At 37.1% G+C, this 18,483-nt stretch overlaps 1 protein-coding gene across 1 annotated transcript in view; it reads left to right on the top strand.

Annotated features, from left to right (window-relative positions):
• Positions 1-18,483, top strand: part of PTPRN2 (protein tyrosine phosphatase receptor type N2) — a 644,507-nt gene that overhangs the window by 604,311 nt on the left and 21,713 nt on the right. Inside the window, exons 17-20 of the mRNA XM_072153967.1 lie at positions 607-684; positions 3,185-3,304; positions 5,224-5,390; positions 18,349-18,402. Coding sequence (XP_072010068.1) covers positions 607-684; positions 3,185-3,304; positions 5,224-5,390; positions 18,349-18,402 — 419 coding nt within the window. The remainder of the gene's footprint in view (positions 1-606; positions 685-3,184; positions 3,305-5,223; positions 5,391-18,348; positions 18,403-18,483) is intronic.

Here is an 18,483-nt window from a genome sequence, read left to right as displayed (position 1 = left end):
AAGGGATCTCCGAGAATCTGCTAAATTGGCCAACTTGTATGTAAGCCAAACTTAAAGAGAACCTTTCACCACCACCACAAACTCTTTGTATCATTTGATAGATTTTGCTCTATTTCTAACCTCTACCATTCCAAAGCAATCAATGCCATTAGTTTCGGCACTCATCTTGATCTCTACTGTCAGGTAGGCGGTCCTGAGCTCTAACAGTCAGTTAGGGATTCCCACCGAGCAGACGAGAGCATATTGGGCACCAAAACCATCACTGATTGCTTAGGACTGGTGGGGGCTAGAGAAAAAAAAGTCCAGCTGCCTCAGAATAAGTGAGGGAGCATCTATTATAGGATCCAAAGAGTCCAAATTGATGGTGTTGGTGAAAAGTTCTCTTGTAGTCAGAGATGTGGATCAGTATAACCATATAGAATAATAGCTACCCTGATACCCATCACATCGATTTAGTTTTTAAGGAAAATATTGTTAGTAGTATTTACCGTAGTTTGTTGACTACTTACTGTAATGTTTTTCTCGCTTATGCAAATTATGTTTCATTTAATTATTCTAAATTTTATGTAAATTAGATATCCATTCTTTTTTTTTTTTTTTTTGCAGATGGACCATGATCCAAGAAACCCGGCTTATATTGCAACTCAAGGGCCACTCCCCTCCACTGTGGCTGACTTCTGGCAGGTAGACGGTTTATTGCTTATCTCACATGTATAATGTATTAATTAATATTTTTGTTTAATAATTAAGCATCTCTGTAACATTTTGAAATATTCGGTTCTGGGAGATATGGAACATATGATATTCATAGGTCTCACATAGACTTAGATGCATAGGATGATGCGTTTAGAACATGTCAAAATAATCTTATGCTAAATTATCATATACATTTCTGCCCTTTGGAATGCATATTGTGAAAACCTAAAATACATAGGGGTATTTATTATTGCAGTGGTCCTTTAAGTTTTTTTCTTTTTAGCTGGAAATACTTGACACTTTTGCTATTGTGCAGACATAAACAATATGTTCCCACAACAGCAGAAAGTGAATAATATATGACGAGTGACTGCTGGATATGTGGAGGTCTGTAGGGATTGTATTACTTCAAGTGTCTGTAAGTTAATGCAGGATATTGAGGTGGATTTTATAGTTATTTAGTCTTTATGTTGGTAGACATCCAATGAATTATAGATTTTTCCCAAATTTTCTAAATAAACCGCAGGAAACAACAAAATACAGTGAATAGTTTTTCCCCCTTGTTCTACATGGAAGTTCTGCAGCATGGCCATATATACTGTATGTCATCATTTAATAGATTGAGTGTGAAAACCACTGAACAAATCATAAGTAGTAGAAAAGAATATCCTTGAGATATGTCTTTGACTAGATTGTCACAGTTGTGAATTGCTTTACACCATCCAATTCAGAAATGTCTTTTTCCATCATAGTTATACATCTTGTAGGTAGTATAAGGTCGGTTTTAATCGAGTGAGTTTGCTATGACAAGCTCTATTCGTGTGTCTGCAGAATTTTTTATACAGGCGGTCCCCTACTTAAGGACACCTGACTTACAGACGACCCCTAGTTACAGATGGACCCCTCTGCCCACTGTGACCTCTGGTGAAGCTCTCTGGATGCTTTACTTTACTCCCGGGCTCCAATGATCAGCTGTAAAGTATCTGTAAGGAAGTTTTATTGATAATCCTTTGTTCCATTACAGAAAGAAAAAATTGAAAATGGAATTGTCATTGGGACAAAAAAAAAATCTAGAGCTACAATTATAAAATACATTTTAATCCAAGTATTACAGATTTGGTGATTGTTTAGTAGAAAATTTCATGTCCACTGTAGGTTTTACTTCAACTGACTAAAATGGTTTGTCAGTCCTGGTTCAGACTGGAATCACACAACCAGTTTTTGCAGTAGTTTTGGTAAAGTTTTTGAAACAATGATGAGAGAAGATTCCATAAATGACGGGTAATATAAGGGTGTGTAAACCCAATGTCATCTGAAGGGGATTATGGTACATTTTCTATTACATCCATAGCTTCAAAATGGACATTTCACCAAATCCAATTTTTTTACATCCTATAATAGACCCTCCTCTCTAGCCCCCACCATTCCTAAGTGGTCAGTGTTGTTATTTTTGACAGCAGAAAGACTATGGTAATTAGCATAGCTGTAGTGCATAATTTGTAAATTAGTCTCTACTATCAAATGGGTGGTCCTGGGCTGGAGCAGAAAATCTGGACCACCACTGTCATAGTAGAGATGCAAAAAAAACTTGTATTAGCAGGGAAAGATGGGGGCTATAGAGGAAATTTAGACTACACCAGAATCAGTGGGGTGGAACCTTTTAAAGAATGCAATTATTTGGAGATGACAGAGGTGGTTTAAAAGACATCTACCACCAGGATGAAGGATTGTACACCAAGCACACAGAATGCAGGCCTTTCATATGGGGCTTGTGTGTTATGAAGAGAAGCAGTAAAAGCAACTTTATTATTTGGTTCTTTCCCAAAGAGAACTTTAAACAACATCTACCACCAGGATGAAGGATTGTAAACCAAGTGCACTGACATACTGGTGTGTCCCCCTTCTGTCAGGATCCTCTCTTCTTTAAGCTTCCTATGCCCTGGTTTTTGAGAAGAAAGGCTTTAAAAACTTTGCAAATGAACCTGTGGGGCTCTAGGCTCCATTAACACCTATGGAACACCTAGTAAAAACCAGAGCATAAGAAGCTAAGAGGAGAGTAGATCTTGTCAGAGGGGGCACACACCAATGTCAGTATGTCAGTGCTTGGTTTACAATCCTTCATCCTGGTGGTAGATGTTTTTTTAAGGTTCTCTTTGGGAAAGAACAAATTAATTAAGTTGCTTTTACTGCTTCTCTTCATAACACACAAGCCCCCAATGAACGGCCGGGGTTCTGTGGCATTTGCCTTCTGCTCAGGCTGGCAGTTTCCACAAAGAGGAAATATTTAAATCACATATTTTCTAAATGTTGTGTTTCGCTGGGGGATTTGGAAGCAGCTGCAGAGAAAAAGTGTCTAATGAAAATGAAATTTGGATTTGCACTGAATGGAATGAGTTGTGATTGTGCGCCTGAGTGCTGTAATTACACGTGTCACGCGGTAATTAAGCGTTTGCAGTGTGGTCACGGTGTGTCTCTTCTTTGTCTGCAGATGGTATGGGAGAACGGCTGCGTCGTAATCGTGATGTTGACATCACTAGCAGAGAATGGAGTCAAACAGTGTTACCACTACTGGCCCGATGAAGGCTCAAACCTCTACAACATCTACGAGGTGCGTATCACTCACTGCCTACGGTATCCAAAACATCATTTTATATTAAGGGGTATTGATCACATAAGTCTAAAATAAAATACATGTATCATAGTAGCTAAGTTTGAAAGACAAACATCAGTCCATCAAGCCCCATTTTTTAATACTACATAATACAGTGGGGAAAAACCTCTGCAAGGCTCATGCATCAGCCCAAGTAGGGAAAGCATTATTTTCCATCCACAAATCAAAAATTAAAATTTATATTTTTTTATTTAGAGGTCATTTGCCCGTAAACTTGCTTTCAAATGGTGAGCAAGAAATTGTTTGGAGAACTAGTAGATATTTTGAATGAGAACTAAATTATACTTCAGATATAAATTTATATATTGGATCTATGAATCTGGGATAGAAAGGTTTTCATAGCGATAGATTCTACAGCAGAACCAAAAAATGCTAAAATTAGAACTGTAACATTGACGCGTTTCGGACATATTGCACATCCTTAGTCATAATGTATGACTAAAGATGTGTAATATTTCCGAAACGCGCCAAGGGGGATCTTTTATTCATGTACACATGAATTTAATCATTTCCTAATAAAAGTTCTTATTTTAGCATTTTTTGGTTTCAATAGAAAATCTCTTACTCCTCTCCTGATATCTGTAACAAGATAAGAAGTAGGGAAATAGAAGTATACAGATACTTAACAGATTTTATATATATGTATATATATATATATATATATATATATATATATATATATATATATATATAATAAAATATAATATGTCATATATATATACACAAAATAGCTAAATATTGACATGTGGCTAGAATGTAGTATATAAGATGATAATCCATAAGTAGATAAACAAGTGCGATAGATAGATAGATAGATAGATAGATAGATAGATAGATAGATAGATAGATGATCAGATGATGGACAACTTTTTAAGGGTCAATATGCCAAAAGTTGTAAAGAAAACGGGTGGTGGGTTACTTCTTGAAAAAAAGTTTTGTGATATTTGAAGTTCTAATAGCAAAAAGTTAATTTGTTAATTAATGTACTGTATTTATCAATAAAGATTTTAATAGCTGCTTTAATATAATGGTCGGGGTGTAAAGAGCACACATGCCTGAGATATCTCTCCTATCCTACCTATAGTCACTGGAATGGACCTCCTCTGCCGCTGAAAGGGAAACTTTAGGACATAGTTCTAGTGTCCCAAGCTGTCTTGCTTTACGGCCTAACTAACTGCCTTCACTAACAGAGGCAAGATGGCCGCCATCCGTGCCACACTCTCAGTAGGCGATTTGCCCTGTCTCCAGATGCTGATGCTGTCAGGTAGTGAAGCCAGACAGCTAGCAGACAGCGTTACCATCCGTAGAATAACTTTGCATGCAGCTTTCCCCTGTAAATAAAGGGCACTGTGTCACACTATCAGCAGGAGATGCTGTAAGATTACGTATCAGCAAAAACATCTCAGCATGTCATAGGTTAGCCATCACTGACCTAGATAGAGAAATTTGAACGTATGTAGTATAAATGAAGATAATCCCTAAGTCAATAGTAAAGTTTGATTAATAGATAAATAGATCTTAAGAAATACAGTGGGGGGATTTATCATTGAATATGCGCCTGAAATCAGACATAGAAGCTCTAGAATAAGAGCAGTTCAAGGTATACGCCTATATCCCCACTTATGCCACCTCCATGCCAAGTGGGCGTGGATGGTCAGGAAACGGGGCCAGTGCGGGGACTTCATGTCTGCCATAGAACTTCCGTGGTGCAAACCTGTACCATTTATACATCTGATCAATGTCGGGGGGGGGGGGGGGACATTCTCCTCCGGAGAAGACAGATCTTTGTACAGTAATATCAAGCAGATGTTTGCCAATGTTCTTAAGCCGTGCCCTATGCCTCCATTTCCATACAGGTAAATCTTGTCTCTGAACATATCTGGTGTGAAGATTTCCTTGTGAGAAGCTTCTATCTAAAAAACCTACAGACAAATGAAACCCGCACCGTCACCCAGTTTAACTTCCTCAACTGGAATGACCACGGTGTGCCGACCTCAACGCGCTCGTTGCTAGATTTTCGCAGGTACAGACTTGTTCTTTGCACCTTCCTATATCCGGTAATGACAGAACAGTGCTGTGATCTGGTTGTTGCACCTATGTTGTCCTATTTCACAGTATATTCTCATAATTCTATAATCTGTGGATGGAAGTTATTAGTGTATTGGTAATAGTGTTATTATTTGTATAGTGATAAATAGAACAGAACCACCTCCACAACCATGTCCAGATCAGGGGGGGTTTAGGACTATTGCAATTTGGTTATTGTACAGATCATAATAAAGTGATGTTAAAATATGGAGGTAACGCACAAAGAACTGTCTTAATTGAGGAATAATATATTCCAAATGGTGTTATAATTTGCATAGTAATGTCACAGTACAGGGTAATGCACACAATGATTTTACAGTATATGGAAAATACATGCAGTGATGTCACAGTACACGGATAATACATGCAGTGATGTCACAGTACAGCGATAATACACACAGTGATGTCACAGTACAGGAATAATACACAGTGATGTCACAGTACAGCGATAATACACACAGTGATGTCACAGTACAGGGATAATACACATAGTGATGTCACAGTACAGGAATAATACACATAGTGATGTCACAGTACAGGATAATACACACAGTGATGTCACAGTACAGGGATAATACACATAGTGATGTCACAGTACAGGATAATACACACAGTGATGTCACAGTACAGGATAATACACACAGTGATGTCACAGTACAGGGATACTACACACTGTGATGTCACGGTACAGGAATAATACACATAGTGATGTCACCGTACAGAGATAATACACACAGTGATGTCACAGTACAGGAATAATACACACAGTGATGTCACAGTACAGGATAATACATACAGCGATGTCACACCACAGGGATAAATACACACAATGATTTTACAGTATATGGATAATACACACAGTGATGTCACAGTACAGGGGTAATACACACAGTGATGTCACAGTACAGGATAATACACACAGTGATGTCACAGTACAGGATAATACACACAGTGATGTCACAGTACAGAGATAATACACACAGTGATGTCACAGTACAGGATAATACACACAGTGATGTCACAGTACAGGGATAATACACACAGTGATGTCACAGTACAGGGATACTACACACTGTGATGTCACAGTACATGGATAATACACACAGTGATGTCACAGTACAGGGATAATACACATAGTGATGTCACAGTACAGGATAATACACACAGTGATGTCACAGTACAGGATAATACACACAGTGATGTCACAGTACAGGGATACTACACACTGTGATGTCACAGTACAGGAACAATACACATAGTGATGTCACAGTACAGAGATAATACACGCAGTGATGTCACAGTACAGGGATAATACACACAGTGATGTCACAGCACAGGGATAATAAACAGTGATGTCAGAGTACAGGGATAATACACACAGTGATGTCACAGTACAGATATAATACACACAGTAATGTCACAGTACAGGGATAATACACACAGTAATGACACAGTACAGGGATAATACACACAGTGATGTCACAGTACAGGGATAATAAACAGTAATATCACAGTACAGGGGTAATACACACAGTGATGTCACAGTACAGATATAATACACACAGTGATGTCACAGTACAGGGATAATACACACAGTAATGACACAGTACAGGGATAAAGCACACAGCGACATTACCGTCCATGTTTATTAAACAAAGAGATGTCCCTGTAGACAGATAATACACACCTCAATGTCTGCTGATTCCTATGGCTGCATCTATGTCTGCTGGTGCTCTTGTAAGAATTATTTTTCATCAAGATAGGAATCTTTAATACAGTAAAAAAGATGTCTGTACAAGTAGGTCAGTAATTTGGTGTTGATTTAAAGTACACCTCCAATTATTCCCAGTTTTCCATAATTGAATAACACAAGTGAAGATAAGAAACTCTGTAATATAACTTGTTAGGCCAAGTCCTTCTTCTTTTTAACTTTTTCATGACACACACAGAAAACAGCAGCAGCATGGAGGACAATATACAGCAGTAGTAGGCAATGTAATTGTTAGATAGTAATATATTTCCAATGGGTAAGGGTTTCATGCAACTTGAGGAAGACTCCTCATAGGATTTTTTACAAAGTTTGGTGTACTATTGATTTATGTAAGGTTGTGTTATGTGGGGGGGCACACTTGAAGTCATATCACGGCAATGTAAACCCTAAATAACAAATTCAGCTCTGCTACGCTTGTTCTGTAACTGTAAGGAATATGCTAATTGTTTGGGAGATTGTGTACGCTTTATACACCTGAGTATCTCGGCACGCACTGCTTAATTATACTTGATATCATACAGAGAAAATTGGGGAAAACGATTTCACATAATGCGGTAGAAGGTTTTCTGTCTTGGAGGTGTTACGTGGGGAAGGAGTGAACTGTTCTCGATGTAGTGCGCGTAAATGGTACATACAGTAAAAGCACATAATTACGGTGTAGGACGGGCACTTGACACATAATCAGCCAGCGTTATTGCTTTGTGCCAGGCTTTTACGCGCAGCCTCTGCTCATCATATCACAGAAATAATAGGGGTTATGCAGGGAGAGTGCTGACCTTAATGTCTCCGGGTTTGTCATTTTTTTTCAGTTTTTTTTAGCGAATTGTAAAAGCTTTTGAGAAGATGTGACATATTGGTTAAGGAACTGTTCTCCGATGCGCAAGGTCATTGGTTCAATTCCTGCCCCTGTCACTGGTGCTCGCTGCGGTCCTGGGCAAATCCATTTATCTGGCTGTGCCTGCCTGTCACTGGGATCTAACTATAACATTAATCCTCTCCTCTGTGGTCTCTCCGGAGAATGCATAAAACCTGAAATAAATGAAACAAGTGCAGACGCTCCGGTGTGGCTCCTATACTTCTCACCACATGAAGTGTCTATATCATAGTGTCATTATAACCAATGGGCAGCATGAAGCTCGGGCCATGGGGCTAGCTAAACATTGACGTTTAAGATGTTATCCGCGAGTAGAGTCCAAGGTGTTCAGATGGATGCTGTGGTCTCTTCAATTCCTACCAAGCCAAACATTATATAGTGGCTGTGCTTCATTTTGCATCTCAGCACCATTCACTTAAAGGGAACTTGTTGTCAGGTTTCTACTGTTAAATCTAGTGACAGGTTCCCATAGCACTATACTAACTATTACCCACACAATTTAAAAAAAAATGCATAGTAACTTTGTAAAACTACCTGGTACCCTGCCAGCCACTGTGTGACTCTGCCCATGTCCTCAGCATCTCTCTCATTCCCCCTCCCTTCATCATCCTCTGCTTTTTATGGAATTTCCTACTTACAGCCCAGCTCAGTGAGGGGCAGAGCTGGTCCTCTACACATGACTTAAGCTGGTTGTCAGTTCACAGGCTCAGGAATTCAAAGAAAGCAGAGGATGACTTCGGTTGAAAGGAGGGGGGATGAGGGAGATACTGGAGCGACTCGCATGAATAACTCACAACTCTTGTGACTCGCTGTTCCTTCTGGCAGGGTGCCAAGAAATCTTACAAAGTTAATTTTTTGGGATAGAAATGATGAGGAGCTATTTATTAGGGTTAAGATATATGCAATACTCACCTCTCTCCCGCACTCTGGTGCACTGCGGAGCCTCTCGTCACTGCTAGTATCGACAGTGTGCACCCGCAAAAGCCTAACACAGGCCACAGCCAGAGACTGTAGTGGATGCGTCAACTCAGTGTCACCGCTGAACCTTTGCTAATTTTATATCCCCTGGAAACCATATTAAAAAAAAATCCTGGACAGCACCCTTTGAATAGGACTGAGCTTAAGACTGATCCCATGACAAATAAATGTAATATCACTGGACTATAAGGCAGATAACTGGAATGTCGGGGCTACATTATGAGGGAACCGGATGTAACACCCTACTGATTAGTAATTTATCGCCTATACTGAGGATAGGTAATCAGTTTCTAAAAAACTGGACTACCCCTTTAAAATAGTGATTGTGGGGCAAGTATTTCAGTGACTGAGAACCTGACAGCTCTTTACATGTCTGTTTCTGAAACTACTCAATACCAATTCAGAAGCTTTGTACTGAGTCGTTCCTCTGTTACCCCTCCTAGAATTATAAGAAGAAACTGGCAGCTAGGCGTTACCTTTCTCTTTGATTGGGCCATGACAAAGTCAGAGTCAATTATGTATATATTTTTTCAATTAGAATAAGTGGCCACTTCATTTCCATGAAAAAAAGCTTCGGAATTGTTATTTTCTTGGAAATATTGTGAGAGAGGGTTCTCTTTGCAACATATGGATAGACATAGACCGCACTGACATCTCAATGTTACCAAAACTTGTACATTGTCTTTCGGGACCTCTAGGATTCTCACTATTTTATGCACTACATGGTGGCATTAGTTGATGACATATGGACACCACGTCTGAAGATGTCTTATATTTATGCAATTTATGCTTTAAAGGGATTTTCCCACTTAATATGGAATATGTATTGAGAAAGTTTTTGAAAAAGTTGAGCGTGGAGAAGTTCCATCAGAAAAATGCAAGTTCAGCCTCACTTAGACACGTGTAGAGCATATCCCCACACCCAACACGTTTTACAGGCCTTTCACTGCCTGGCGGTGGCTCTGTGTAGCTGAGGTTATCTTGACATCTTAAGAAACCTGTAGAATAATTTCCTGTAATTCCAAGGTGTTGTAAGATTTAGATTCGGGATAACAATTTGTCATGATTGCATTAGCTGAGACAAGTGTAATTTTCTAGTCACAGGCGGATGTGTAGGGGGACAATCGAGTCGACAATCGTGTTAAAATCTAAGACTTCTAATCATCCTTTATGAGAACTGTGGGTTCTGTATTACACAGAGGCAGTTGTATTGTATTATATCACATTATATACATGTGCATTGGTCAAGGGGGATGATCTCTAGATGTGGAAATAGCACATAATCTCGCATCTTATCTTCACTATTATCAGTGGATTATCTATACATTTCTATAGGACTCTAGATAAATCCAGGAATTCTATCCAGTTGGTTATTATGGTCCTCAGAATAACATATTGAGCTCCGCTTCATCTGTACATATTGTCCCCAATAACGTAATAATGTTTGATTTGTTACATTAATACTTCAGTCATGAGGTAGACTGCCAGCTGTGGCCAGAAGGTCTCATGTGGTTCGGGCTCCAATGTCATCCAAATTACATTATCTTAATAGAACTCAGATTCCTGGATTAGAGCTCAAGAGGTTTCTTGTAACTGAAACAAGACTCCAAATAGGGGGTCTCCTCGACATATTGGATAGTTATGTACATGTTTATTTATTTCATGTTTCATTGAGGTAAGAGAGGAAAGAATATGCATCATTTTTTAACGAGACAGCTTAGATACAGAAGCTCAATTCTAAGTATCCGCATTTTACATTATATATTTTATTATAGACACCTCTATAATATTGTATGTATACCAACTGTACACAATGAGAAGAAATTACTCTCCAGATATATTCAATGATGTCTTCTCTGAATGTAGTGATAATGGGGCAAAAGGAGAATGATGTAGCCCTTGTAGCTGCATTTTTCTCTGTAGCATACATTAAAAGGTTCATGTTGTTCTAAGGTAGAGGACACTACGGGCAACTTTCCATCATAAATCACAGTGCATAGAGTAAGTTTGAAGGATTTATGATGTCTAAATTTCATACTTCAAAGCATATCAGGGTGCTGTAAAGTGCTTGCTGTTCTTCCTACGTTTATGGGCCCAATAGCAAATGCATGCATTCTCAGTAGTCACTGAGTATTAGGTTGATGATAGATGATGGGTGGAAAGATGGCTTTAAATTGATAGATTGATGTAAAAAAAAAATTGATTGTTAGATGCTGATATATTGCACATCAAGCATTTTAACGAGATACCTCCTTCAATCTTAACATCTTTTCCTAAACATCAATTTATATAAATGTCCCCTAAATGTCTTCATATTGACTGGTTGATAATGAGGAGTGAGGAGGCTTGTTTTATAAATCACTGTGTATGTAACAAGATGTAACACACTGCAACTTTGTGACATCCAACCATTTATAAGGCAATATCACAGAGTCCATATTGATAATCTAGAATGATTGTAGCATATGCTGTATATGCACTACCAAATGGCATATACAAATATGGTAGGTTATTGCATTGACTATATTGTATCCAAAAAGAGGTCCAATATATATTGTTTGAGAAATTACATGGGAAAAACCATTAAAGGGGTTGTCCGAGTTTAAAAAAATATATATATATGTGGCCGGGAGCGGGCTGCCTAAAATAATAAAGCTGTACTTACCTTCCGGTGCCCTCCCGTATCCAGCGCTGCTGTCGCTCCGGTCCGGGCGCCATGTAAACAAACATGGCCGCCGCAGCAGCAGCGCTGGATACCGGAGGGCACCGGTACAGCTTTATTGTTTTAGGCAGCCCGCTCTCGGCCACATATATTTTTTTTTCAAAACTCGGACAACCCCTTTAATAGTCTTGCCTTTACATCTATCAAGGATTTCTTGGGTCATCATATGTAGGTACAAATACAGATATTTTCAACCCTGTAGTTTTAAGCACACAAAAGTAGCCTACATTTGGCTGGAGAAGTAAGCCATGCAGCTGAGCCGTACATACAGCAAAAAATAGAGTGTGCTCTATCTTTTTTCCATCGATGATATGGTATGGTGGGCAATACAGCCATTCAAATGGATGGACGTATTCCCCATTGAATTGAATAGAATGGTTCCGTTTGCTACCCATACTGAAACCGTACGGTATAGGTAGCACACAGATGGAAAAAAATGGTTGTGTGCAAGTGGTCTATGTTCGAGTTTACATTGCAGGGATGATGAATTTTTGTGCTTTTCAAATAATTAAAAACATGGAATCGCTGAGGTTTTTTTTACAAATTAAATTGGCAAAATATGTATTTTGTTGCCTTTATACAACGTGGAAGGGTATCCAAATTGTAGGGTCTTTGGGCATTCTTCTTTACAAGGGTTGTCAAACTAAATTTGTCAGTTAGGGAAAGGATAGGTAAAGTGTATGAACCACTGAGAATCCCATTGATCATGAGAACGGGGGTCTGTGAGACCCCATTTTTTCATAGAGTAGTAGTTTGAATGTGGAACCACCATGCTCTTCACTTCTGTAGGAAAGACTCTACTCTATTACCTCCATCAGTACCACGGTAATAAGATTCCCGGTCCCTTATTATTGGTTGTTGTTCTAGTAGTCAAACCCAATGATGATTTTTTTATTCTATGGAGAGGTCCATATATAATGGACAAAACTTTACGATAAAAAAATCGAATGTAGACAAAAAACATTCCCTGGTTTCCGTCTATTCTCCAGAGTTACTTTATTTCTAAAGAATAATTAAGGTCGACCAACAATAATCTAACACCTACAAACCTATGACTTGTAACTTTTTATTTCTTCTGATTCTTTAGTTATTGTAACTTTCTAAAATGTCCAATTGTTTATGTGCCACTGTTCAATTTCCGTTGTATTTGTAACTCATGTAAAGTCAATGCAAATTTTTTTTTTTCGCCAGTTGTTTGTAAATTGCTCGTCTTATTGCTGTGTAAATGAGAAGTTGATGGGAAGGAGAAAATATGCAAGTTCTATAGAAAACCTCACAACAAAGGTCACCTCGGCATCCGCTTTGTACTCAGAGCTAATATTGACCAGTTTGGTAATCTGTTCCCTGCCGTTGTGCCAAAAACCAAACACGCTAAGAGCTTTATGATTGCTTGCATCACCTTAGGATAATAACAAAAAAAAAAAAATCCACCAAATAACCAGATAAAAGAATTAGAATACTTCAAAATCGACTTTTTTTTTTTCTTGCTGTACACACATTTGGCATTTACTAACCAGCGCTCATTTTGAAAATGGTTAAATTCTTATTTTGCCAGCTAATTAGCAGTTGCCAGTGTCATTTTTGTGATGTTGCAGCTAGTAATATGAGCCCAGTTGCATAGTCACAAAAGTGATCATTGGAAACTGTCACTCTGCTGCGGGGACAATATGGAAGCCCCTTTTCTGTGCCTCTAACGACCTTTGACCTTTGCTTGCTGACGGTTTGCATGACGAGTTTCTTTTCATTCATTGAACCAAGGGTTTGGTTTGTATCACTAATCATTCTCTCTCCCTTTCTCTCTCTCTCTCTCTCCTGTGTATACACATTAATAATACATGTTCTGCGGAGAGCGGCCTGCTTGTGGTTATCATTTTTTGCACTGACAGAATGAAATGCTTGGTTATAGATTTATTTAGGCTGGTGCAATTAACCCTTAATTATTTTGACTTCATGGCAAAACATCAAAGCATCGATCTAAAGTCATGTTCATGCCGAATGCTTAGATTATTGTACAATCAGATATTTCACAACATATGATAATACATTATTACGTACACATTTCTGTGTATCGAGTTGTTACATATGTATTGTAATACTGATTAATTATCTAAAATGATGTTATATTACCTGCTGTTATTTCTAAATAATGTGATTTATGTATTTTCACAATATAATTTTGTTAAATGTCAACTTTTACAACTTTTAATTCATGTGAAAGTGGAGTTTGCCTTTATATGGCATTTATTGAATTGTTTAAGTATAGTTTTTTTTAATGTGTTTTAAATATCAACTTTTAAAACGTTTAATTTATGTAAAAGTGGAGTTTGCCTTTATATGGCAAGTATATGTATATCGTTTTTTTTTTTAGGTGTTTTAGATATTATGCAACATTTTCCTTAAAGTGGCAGAAGATACAAATTCAGATTGTGGTGTTTTTTTCACTGTGCAAATTTTTTTCTGTTTAAACTGTAGCGATTTTCTGTTTGGGATTTTCAGTGGTTTAACGTTTACTCAAAAAACTGCTTAGCAGATAAAGGTAAAATAAGATCAAATAATTATTCAAATGTATCTTTATCTTTATAGTTTAACATTTACTCAAGAAAGTAAGAATTATTTCACTAATAATAATTTTTTTTAAAGACTTGTTTTTTTAAAAAATTAGTAATATTTTGTCATTGTAAACATTCCAATGTGATTCTGCTTGACAAATCATCCAAAATATTGATATTGTATTGAAGAGTCTGCAAAAACAACATCATTGTTATTTTTAATATTGTACAATTTTTTGAGAAAAACATTTGGTTATGGGTCTACTGGTGAAAGGCAGAATACAAAACACCTCTATGAGAGAACATTACAAATTAGCAATGAAACCTAGAGCAAAGAAGACCCGAAGTTTCCGTTAAGGTTTCGGTGGGTCCAGAGCGACCCGGACATATTGCTAGATTAGCAGCCAAACAGCCAACCCGGGTCGCACTGGGCCCACTTGAACCCTAAAACTTTGAGTCAGCTCATCTCTACAGAAAAGTGTTCTGATAGGGCAGTTTACATATGTAAATCTTGGCTGGATAAAGGGGTGGTCTTTATAAGGCAGTCATTTTGGTGTTGTAGAATTTCACTCAAATTGAAAATTTCTACTATCTGGCATTTTGGAGTCTTTACATGGTTTTCCCATTTTTAAAAGTTACTACTGTACTGTACTGTATGCCATCACGTTATGACCAGTGGTGGCTTGATTTCTTGGATCCTCACTGATCTTGAGACCTTAGTTTAGCGATCCAAGGTAGTAGTTTGATCAGTGGATCATTGACTACTGGGACAATGCCTTTTAGCTCCATATGAATGGAGAAATGTTTAGACAGGTTGTATGACCACTGCTCTATTCAGAGATGCTAATAAGGACTCCCCATCCTGTGATCCATGGGGTTCCAAGTAGTCATTAGCCGATTAGACGCCATCACCTATAAAGTAGACAGGGCTTAGACTTAGTAAGCAAACTCATTGATTGTATATGCATTCCAGCTTCTCTTAAACCAGAGATACCTAGAAATGAGCAGGTTATAAATAAACTAATAAGTCATTGGATAATTTTTGGCAATTTTTCTTTTCAACAAAAACTGTCCAAAAAGTTATGTGGAGCTAAAATGTAGGGTTTTATACGGGAAAGGGTTATAATTTTAATAACTTTACTAATATGTGCTGACAAGAGTTTAGACCATCCTATTGGGGATACTCTACCACTAAGATTCTCAATCGACAAAAAACTTTTAGAAAAAATGCAGTGTTAGATTTTGTTTCTTCAATTTTTTTTTATATTAAAGAAAGTTTAAAAGGAAAAAAAACATTAAATGCTTACTTTTCTACTATTTCCTACATAAAGGACGGAGGTAGAAGTGCTGGTTGTTTATCAGTACCTCCCCGGTGTGTAGGGCCGTTGCATACAGGCAATTTTGGTACATCTCTCAATGTCCACATGTTTGATGGATTTAACAAATTATCACAGTACAGCTTAATAGAATGCAATTTGGACCACAAATTGACCCTAAGATGGAAGTTACCAAACTAATTGGTACAGTTGCATCGAGGACATTTAGCTTGGTTATTTTGATGGTGATATAAATTGTATATTTATAAAATATATATATTTCACCATTGCCAAAAATGACTTAATTTTAAACTAAATACTTATCACTTGGTTCTCTGTGCTGCTGCTTCTAATGTCCCCTTTGGCTTCCCTTTGATGCAGTGACAAAGTAGCTGCTGACTTTCAGCTGAATTTTAGGGTGGAGGGGGGGTCACATATTTCATACTATTTTTTGTAGAAGGATGAACCACTTTAAACCCCTTGTAAATTTTAAGTTATAATTTTCCATTAAATTTTTTTTTACCATAAATGAATTTTAGATGTAAAGTACAAAAAGATAAAGAGTGTTTAAAAGATTTAGAAGTTTGAGGTCCAAAATTTAGTAATATGTTATAGAATTATATATTAACTATATTATTTGAAATAGTATTGATTCCCTGTAGTTGTAGCACAATACCAATACGAACTAGTGAATATCTGATCCATTGGATCAGTATTAAATAAAGGCAAGGAAATCTACCATCACGGTGAAGCCTGATAAAACAGGGGCATTTACCTATTGATCCAGGCACTGTAACTGTGGTAATCTTCTTATATTTGTTACCCATGGTCTCCTTCCTTCTTTAATCAGCTTCTTCAATTATGTTAATGAGGCAGAAGTGCTATGGGGGCCAGTACCAGAGCTCCTCCATTCTCTAGCTTCACAGGCTGTTACACTGTGCCAGAGCACTCCTCCTCCCACTGTTTGAGATTACAGCACGGTAAGGGAGCAGAGGGAAGGGTGCAGGGTAACAGCCTGGGCTATACTTTAGCCCTATTATAATACTGTTATATTTTTACTTTACTAAAAATAATATATTTTTTTCAATCCATAAGAAAGCATTGTATTTTTTACATATCTAAGACAAGCAGATAGTTAACAATTTATAATCTGCCTGTGAATAATTCTCAGGAGCCCGGTATTATCTAAAATATACCCGATATAATTATTTCATTGATGATTCACATCTTGTCTGTGTCCTCACATTAGATAAAATATAGAATTAGTTTTCTTTCTGGATTTAATTGAAAATATCCTGATAGAACCTCTCATTAAATTCCTTGTGACTGCACAGTGGGTCTCACCCAAAAATCCGCCTGGCTCTGTCATATCGATGATGAAGCAGTCAGACACATTTTATTTTCTTTTTACTCCTTACTATAAAGAAGATGGAGATCTCTGTGTTCCAAATCTTCGGTTTATTGGTGTGAGCCTCCGCCAGGCTTCTCAGCAACTCACCAGACACAAACCATTATTCCTCGTAGCTACCAAATTAGTATTTCTCCAGCTCCCTCACACACAAATCGAAAGGTCTACGAAGCTGATTTATGTAAGATACAAAAAAATAAAATCCACCGATACATTTTTTCCCTTATTTTTCTCTATTTCTATTTCAGTTGCTATGAACTGGTTCAGGTGATTAACGGAATGTTCCGATTTATGAACAACAATTTTATTTTTACTATGACACTTGACCTTAGTTTTATATATTTTATTGCTATTTTATAAGTTTTTTATATGTGTTGCTTTATATATTTTTTTATTCTCTGTGCGTACAATGTGACGAGTCAAATTTAGTTAAAAAAAAAAACGTGCCGTCAAATTTTTTTTAAACATGTATGAATAAGGCAGATTTGTGTGAATATTTCCAAAAGGAATATATAGATATTGAGTTAATTCCTCTCAATTCTGCTTCCTGAGCTTGGTCTGGCAAAAAAATGATCCTTTCTTTCCTCTTCTTCCCATTCTCTATGTATTATATTTTCCTACTGGCTTTTTCCATTTTTTAACTTGTTTTTTTTTCTATTTTAGTATGTTTAACATTTTGGTCGTAGTATTTTTTGTAAAATATTTTATGTAACATATTTTCATGCAACTGTTTCTATTATCTCCTTTGTCTCGCTATATGATTTGATCATATGAATGCCCTAAATTTTGCTATGTACAGAAAATAATACGTGATATTATAATGAAAAGCAAACATAAGGTTCTAAAACAGTCAAATGTTTCTTACAATTAGATGTATATCTCTGGGACTATATCCATGCAATCTCGACATGTAACAAAAGCATATGAAATTGTTCTCCCACACATCTGCCTGCATGTATTAGAGAATGGCCTTGTGTAGGTGTAACCCATTCTCTATTTATGATTTATTTCCACATATTCTCTATTATTTTCTTTTTGAAAAGTGGCGATACATTCCGATTTCGAGTTTTCTTATTGTTTTGCAAACAACAGTTTTAGCAAATGTTATTACTAGATGAGTCTTATAAAAAAAAATTATTGATTGAATTAATTGCAAGTGTTTTTTTTTTGTCATCTTGACAGCCTTTTGTTCTCTACAGCCATGATTAGATATGTATTGACAGTGTTGTAATTGGAGGTTACCAAAGCTAATAAGTCTTGTCTTCTTTATTATAGGAAAGTAAACAAGTGTTACAAGGGGCGCTCCTGTCCTGTAATAGTTCACTGCAGGTAAGTATTACTCTCTGAGCTGCTCAGGCTTTCAAAAGACTTAGTTCTCATGTACCTGGAGCCTTAAAGGGAAATTCTCAT

Source organism: Engystomops pustulosus, chromosome 5, assembly GCF_040894005.1.
Source record: "Engystomops pustulosus chromosome 5, aEngPut4.maternal, whole genome shotgun sequence".
Classification (NCBI taxonomy): Eukaryota; Metazoa; Chordata; class Amphibia; order Anura; family Leptodactylidae; genus Engystomops; species Engystomops pustulosus.
Note: the sequence above shows the minus strand (reverse complement) of the source record. Positions and strands in the feature narration are given on the sequence as shown.